This window comes from Temnothorax nylanderi, unplaced genomic scaffold (genome assembly GCF_030848795.1).
Source record: "Temnothorax nylanderi isolate EJ_2023f unplaced genomic scaffold, tnyl_v1.0 TNYL_tig0301_pilon, whole genome shotgun sequence".
Lineage (NCBI taxonomy): Eukaryota > Metazoa > Arthropoda > Insecta > Hymenoptera > Formicidae > Temnothorax > Temnothorax nylanderi.
The window spans coordinates 24,450-31,794 of NW_027249363.1; the positions used below are offsets into that span (position 1 = coordinate 24,450).

At 39.9% G+C, this 7,345-nt stretch overlaps 1 protein-coding gene across 1 annotated transcript; it reads right to left on the bottom strand.

The window, feature by feature from the left end:
* Window positions 1-391: 391 nt before the first annotated feature.
* On the bottom strand, window positions 392-4,095 carry LOC139780856 (uncharacterized). The gene is made up of 4 exons (XM_071719562.1): window positions 3,936-4,095; window positions 3,564-3,881; window positions 1,158-3,467; window positions 392-402 (listed from the first exon to the last, which is right to left on the bottom strand). Exons 1-4 carry the CDS (start codon window positions 4,093-4,095, stop codon window positions 392-394), a joined length of 2,799 nt encoding a protein of 932 aa, XP_071575663.1.
* Window positions 4,096-7,345: the final 3,250 nt, after the last annotated feature.

The window sequence follows — 7,345 nt, forward strand, 5'->3', positions numbered from 1 at the left end:
AGAATCAAAAGCCATGCGATCCAAGCCTAGGTCTTTGACGGCCTTATGTTAGTCAAAGGTGGCAATGATATCTCTAGGAGTCTCGTGAGTCGAAAGGCTCAAAACAATGTGACACACTACTAGGCGGCCGGTCCTCGCGGGCCGGTCGTCGCACGAGCCCGGTTTGCCGTACGGCGCCTCTGCCCGTCGTCGGGATCTCACCGCTTACGACGGCACGGCGTCTAACGGTCGAACATGAGTTTCGCGAGTTCGATGTCGAGACTCGGAATCGTCTGTAGACGACTTAGGTACCCCAATTCTAACAATAACTCTAATTCTAACAATAACTGTGTTTTAAAGTCCGACAAATAATCGGCGCGCAGTTTGTTGGAAAAATTATATGTATATATGTTTAAAGAGTAACTGGAAAAAGAAAAGAGATTGTGTGTTAGTTACCATCCGTGATAGTTAACAGTGAATACGTAGCGGTCGGTAAAATTACCATAAGTGGTGACACTTATGTCGCCGCATATCGATCCGCGCGCTAGGCGTGGACCGTGAGTTGCTACGCGCGCTCGGCGCCTACTGGCGCCTACTGCGATGCGCTCCAGAATCTGAACACGAGAGCGGCGAGTGGGAGAGCGTGCGTGAAGCGTGCCGGAACGCGTGTGGACAGTCCCTTTCCTTTCCTTTGACCCAATGGATTTCCGACTCTTATTTGAGTCGTAGTACCACGGCGATTTACACACTAGAGGAGCCTCTATTTGGGTCGGAGGCGCCCTCTTAGAGATACAGTAACTACTGCTTCGCCGAACTCCCCCGGCAAGCCATGTCATGCTATCTTAAGGAGAGAGCTCTCTGTGACTTGATAGATTATAAACTTAGGTTTACCCCATTCGCAAAAGCAATAATCAATTTAATTATTTTAACATTTAAACTACCAATCAAATATTCCATTGAAAAAGGCGCCAATAATTGACTCTTCAAAAGGCCATCAATCAAAATAGATCTCTCATCATTATACAAGGGACACGCCCAAAATACGTGGTTGATGTCTTGTGTTTCCTCCCCACAAGAGCACCCGGGGGAATCAGTCCAACCGAATTTAAATTTTGTGGTTCCAACATATGAATATCCCGTAATTAAACGAATCAACATACAAATATCAGTACGGCTACCTCTATACTTTAAAGTTTTTAATTTAACATCTGAAAATTTCTCCATGTAGTACTTTCCCGTGCCTATATCAATATTACTCAAGAATTGAGCATCTATGTCTTCATAAATCCTTAAATTATACGAGAGCGCATCCTTAAACGAGATCCTGTTATCCAGAAAGACTCCATTAATAGCAGCTTCCTTGGCAGCTCTGTCAGCCACTTCATTTCCTTGAATCCCTTTATGAGACGGACACCAAGAGAACTTAATATGTCTGTTCTCGCAAGCCGCCAATGACAGCTTCATTTTTAAGTCCGGAATAAGCGGGGAGAGCTTATAATCGTGATTTTCATTTCCCAGCGCCTGAATAGCGCTAAGGGAATCAGTGCAGACATTAATAAAATTCCATGATTGGGACCACATAAGGTCGATAGCCTTAGAGATAGCCAAACATTCGGCCGTAAATGAGCTAGACAAGACATTCAATTTATACTTAAGCAATATTTTAGCTTGTGGAACCCAGACGGAACTACCAACACAGATTCCTTCCTCCGACTCAAATCTCGAACCATCCGTGTAAATGACTACCTCCTCCGGAGAAGAACGGTGAAAGGAAATGAGATTAATAAACGCTTGATTAGGTGATCCGTTATCTCTGGCTAACATACCCGATTCTATATCAAATGTAGTAGAAATCATGTTAAATCTGTTGGGATATGAAAAGACAGGATGAAAGGTCCAGGTATATAGGCTATGTCTAAAAGGATCTACCATAGGCCATCTTTTGACAATGAACGGAATATTTCTGGGAGCAGTCCTCATTGAAATATTATGCAGATAGATAAGTTTATTAATGAGTTTAGTATTTCTTAGCTGAATAGCCTTATATAAAAATTTGTCGCACTTATATACAATTCTTCTCATAAGTGACCTTTGTCCACCGAAGTGCCAACAGACCCGATTAGGTGTGGATCTAGGCAAACCCAGTGCAATCTTGTAGGCTGAACATAGGAGCCTCTCAACTATAGACGTATATGTATTAGCCGCGCTTATATACCAAATTGCTCCCCATTCCAATTGTGCCCCGATGGTGGCATTAACAAAGTTTAATGCTTTAAGGGGATCGATACCCCACGAACTACCAGTTAACCATCTTAAGATGTTAGCAAAGCACATAGTTCTGGTGCGAAGTAAGTTAATATGGTTATGCCATCTGAGCCCAAAATCCATGCTCATACCCAAATATTTCACCACATTCATGAATGGTAGAAAACCATTAGTCACCTCCAGCCTATCGGGGATAACGATATTTCTCTTTCTGTGGAAAATGGTAAATTGGGTTTTAGGAAAGGATATACTAAGACCCAAGTCCGATAACCATTCCCTAATTCCATCAAAAGTATTACTCAGAGTCGACAATATTGTATCCAGGTTAGAATCTGAACATAAAAAGGCTATATCATCAGCAAACTGGATAACCTTGACATTATGTGGAATAAATTTGAGGATATCCTTTAAGTATAGTTTAAAGAGGTCGGGACTAAGTACCGAACCCTGAGGAAGGCCACTCTGAATAAGACGTTTACCGAAAAATCCACCAGATTCATAGAAGTTGACATTTCTCGGGCCAATCAGGTTTCTCAGAAATTTCTTATATCCTACAGGAATCTTTAGCTCGTTAATCATTTTGAATAATATTTGAGGGTTAACATTATCGTACGCACCTTTTATATCCAAGAATATGGCTCCCGTCATTTGTCGTAGGGCGAAAGATTTATATATCTCTACATTAATGAGTGCCAGGCAATCTTCGCAGGATTTGCCCCTTTGAAAACCAAATTGGCAGTTGGGGAATACGTAATCCAGCTCAAGAAACTTTTCCAACCTTCTCTTAACAAGCCTTTCCAGGACTTTGAGAACGCATGAGGCCAACGAGATTGGTCTAAACTCATTTTTATTGGGCTTCGGAATCAAAGCGACCTCAAAAAATTTCCACTGTTCCGGAAAGGAACCATCCTCCATGATCTGATTGAAAATATCAAGCAGATTATTTACAGCCGACTCAGGTAAAATCTGTAGGAGCCGGTTACTAATAAGATCTGGCCCAGGAGAGCTTTTAACTTTTAGGGACATAATAATAGTTTTTAACTCTTGAAGCGAAAATTTTTCTTCAAATATAGAGGACGATGCCTCCGCGGTTACCTCTCTCTCAAAGGAGTCAAAAACCCAAGGAGGGGCAAGGTTCTCAATTGTTCTATCGATGGCCAGCAATCTACTCTCCGTAGGAGGATTAGGTTTATTAAAGAAGATGCTCTTTTTGAAAGCCCCGACTGTATCCCAAAAAGATTTAATATTCCAATTAAAATTAATGTCATTAATGAAATTCTGGAAGTTAATTTTCTTTCTACGTCGAATCGTAATTCTACATTCTCTGGAAAACCTTCTATATTTTAAGAGATTTTCCTCAGTAGAAGAGGACTTGAACTCCTTAAAAGCCTTGCTTCTATTATATACAGCATCAGTGCACTCCTCATCCCACCAAGGCGGTCTCATCTTCTTTTTAGAATAGCTAATCGGAAAGCTCTTACGAGTACCCAACGAAGGATCGAAAACTGTAATCTCCCCTGAGTCCATGATTTTAGCCCCTGCTTGCAGTGCACTATCAATTAAACTCTCATACCACCGCTCATACTTTCCCGCAGTAGAGTCCGCGATCGCGGCAACACCGTTCATATTAGAATCCACTAGTTCACAAAAAAACGATTTATCAAGGGAAGCAATATTGAGTCTTTTTTTACCTGGGACATTACGAGATTCATCCACACAGTTATCAAAATGGAATTGAGTAACAATAGGAAAGTGGTCACTACCCATTGGTTCGTCCAAGGTGTTCCAAGAATATCTCGAACTAATATCATTTGAGACCAAAGTAAGATCCGGAACGCTAATATGGTTCATGTTATTAGAGACTCTAGTAGGGTTACCATCATTTAAATAAGAAAACCGTGTATGGATCAATGCCTCCGCCAAAGCTCTTCCGTCCCGGTTCGGATGTGAAGAACCCCAAGATAAATGCTGCGTATTAAAATCACCACAAATAATAATCCCCTTAGAACTCCAGGAAGAATCTATCGAGTGAAAGAAATTCGTCCACCCAGCTTCATTTATATGAATATTAGGTGGTTTATATAATGAAATAATTACAACTCGGTTCTGGCATAGTCTGTCACATTTTATAGAAATAACTGAATATTCAACACCTAGAAAATTCGGGAATTTTACATCAATGAAGACTGGATCCAGTTCCTTCCTACATATAATCGCCGTACCTCCCCCCATGTGATCTCTGTCGTTTCTAAATGTAAAATAATCTTTAAACTGAAAGTAACTCTGGTTTTGGAGCCAGGTTTCCTGTAAACAAACAATGTCGTAATCTCTAATAAGACTCGAAAGCTCCGGTTGTTTGTTAGAAGCACTTTTAACATTCCACTGCAAAACTTTAAGAGAGTTAGTGAACATGAGAATGATACAAGTAATATAACTAAATTAAACAGCAGTTACGATTAACTAACGAGTCTTCAGTTATCAATATTATTAATTATTAACAGCCACAGATTCACTGCCAAAAAGAACTCTCATATATTCCACAAGGGCTAAGTTTCTATCCCTCTCATTCGAATTTGAAATATATATCTTCTTTAAATCTTCTATTATAATCTCAGGGCGGGGAAAAGCAATAGCAACATCCACCCCGAAAGGACTCCGAGTCTTCACTACCTCAGTTTGAGGAATTTCCACTTGATAATTTCCATTAGGGGCCCTTAATGTCTCATTATGGGATGAATCCGTATCAGAAAGACTACTATGCGTAGTTTTCCTATCCCTCCTCAAAGGGGGAAAATCCATTCGAGAAAGTCGAGACGGAATTCGTTCCGGACGACGTCCAGATCCCGCCCCATCCATCAAAGACCCAAAACTCCAACCACGAAACGCAGCAGATCTCAGCAGTCTCTCCGCCTGATTACAGGAAGTAATCCTCTTCGAGATGATTAAATTCTTGGCTCTGAATTGTGAAACGTTGGCAAATGCCATGACGGTATTAATAAGTTTGTGTTTCAGAAATACAGGACAGGATACATCGGAGGAAATGTGGTCACCCTTACAATTACTACAAGTTACCACCGCGTTCGATTTATCACATAACTCCGATGTGTGACTGCCTCCACAATACCCACAGGTCAGTTCACCTCTGCAAAATGCAGCTGAATGGCCCCATTTGGAGCATCTAATACATCTTCGAACTCTGTTTATAAAGGGATGGACTTTACACTTCACTTTATAAAAAAGGACTGATTCCGGCAACAAATTAGACATAAATGTAATTTTAATTGACAAAGAATCCTTGAGCTCTTTACTGTCCCTCTTATCGCGGAATTTCAGCCTCTCGATTGAGTGTATACTTATATCTTCGTCCAAGAGCGTCAAGTTTTCCAATAGTTCACCCTCAGAGAATGAAGGATCAATGCCTCTAATAGTTCCTGATCTAAATATCTTATAGTTGGGGATATACGCTACCCAAAGGGGGGGTAATATTCCACTTGATTCAACTAAACTATTTGCCTCAGAACTACTATTAAATTCAATACATACTATATTTTTGCCCAACTTTCTAATAACTTTAATATTTTTAAAGTTTTTGCACAATGATTTCCCTATGCTCATTGGGTGTAGATTACCTATGTTAGATACCTCAGAATCATTTGAAGATAATGATTCAATATGTACTAAGAATGGAGCTGTATTATGATTATTATATCTATTAGCCTTCTGTGCCGCGATGAATTGTGTTCTCCTCGGGATTTCTATAGCACCCTCTTCAGAGGGTCTTACCGTTTTATTCAGAGGAGAAAGAGAAGTATCCATATCCGAGTTATTCTTATTAATATCTTTGTTTCGATTTGGCGAGATACGATTCAAACTTCTATTTAAGATAGAAGAAGAGGGATCCAAAAGGTATTCCTCCGGGCCCTTATCACATCTTTGTCTTTTTTCCTCTTTATTATAATTAAGAGACTTATCCTCAAAGGAAAGATTCTTCTTCCTATTACTCTTCGACATTATAAACTAATTATCACCAATATAGCGTACTTAACTAAGATATCTAATAATAAATTTATGATAATATTAATATAAATAAAAGATAGAACTAATTACTGAATGTGCGAAATAAATGTATTAATACTAAACTAATTTCGAAATCAAACATAAGAATCAAAATAAACCCACAGACTCTCGTCCAAGGACTGGCCACGACAGCTACCATAGAATAATAGGCAAGGAAAATACCACTCACTCTTATCACACGTGATCTTCTCACATGTACTTATGTACGAGAGCGTGAACTCCCGTGGTAAACACGCGCCACGCATACGGACCCCACAATTAGGGGAGTAAATGGCCGATTATTCTATAATTTATTTTAATACGTTACTAAATCTTTAATCTTAATCTTAAATAAAGAAACAAAGTATCAAAACATGAAACTGTAAGATCGAATTCAATAAATCATTCAGTTCGAATGCAAAAATAACACTCGGACTCCACAAAAATTAAATTAGGGGTATAAATGACTTATTTATCTATAACATGGTTCGAAAAATTATTAAATCCTTAATCTTAATTTTATGTAAAGAAACAGAACATCAAAACACAGAAATATAAGATCTAGTTCAATAAATCATTCAATACTAAAGTATAAAGGCAATTCAAATGCAAAAATAATAACTAAGACTCATAAAACTTGAGTATATTAGGGAATGAAGATATATATTTTGAGATCTATCAAGCCCCGTGAGGGGACTCACCATCCTTTTAGACGCAAAATGACTTAGCTTTAATGGCTAATCTCCTCCTCTCCAAGTCAAAGTATCTTTGAGTCTTTGCAAGATTCAGTCACGGTTTCCAGATTAGATTCATTCCTCCGTGTTCCATCACGTTTCCCCTTCCGCCAAGTCTCGTACGCAACCAACACTCTCTCGCCGCACGTCCGATCCTCACGGCGGCCTACGACGGAATCGCCGTGTGGTCCACAGTGATGGCAGTTTTGAAGCCCAGCACCACGGTGCTGTTGGAGTGGGGGAGCACCACTACCAGCCCGCGCCGTGTCTGTGTGCGCTCCGCGCTCGGCTCTGCTTCGGGTCTTTAGAGA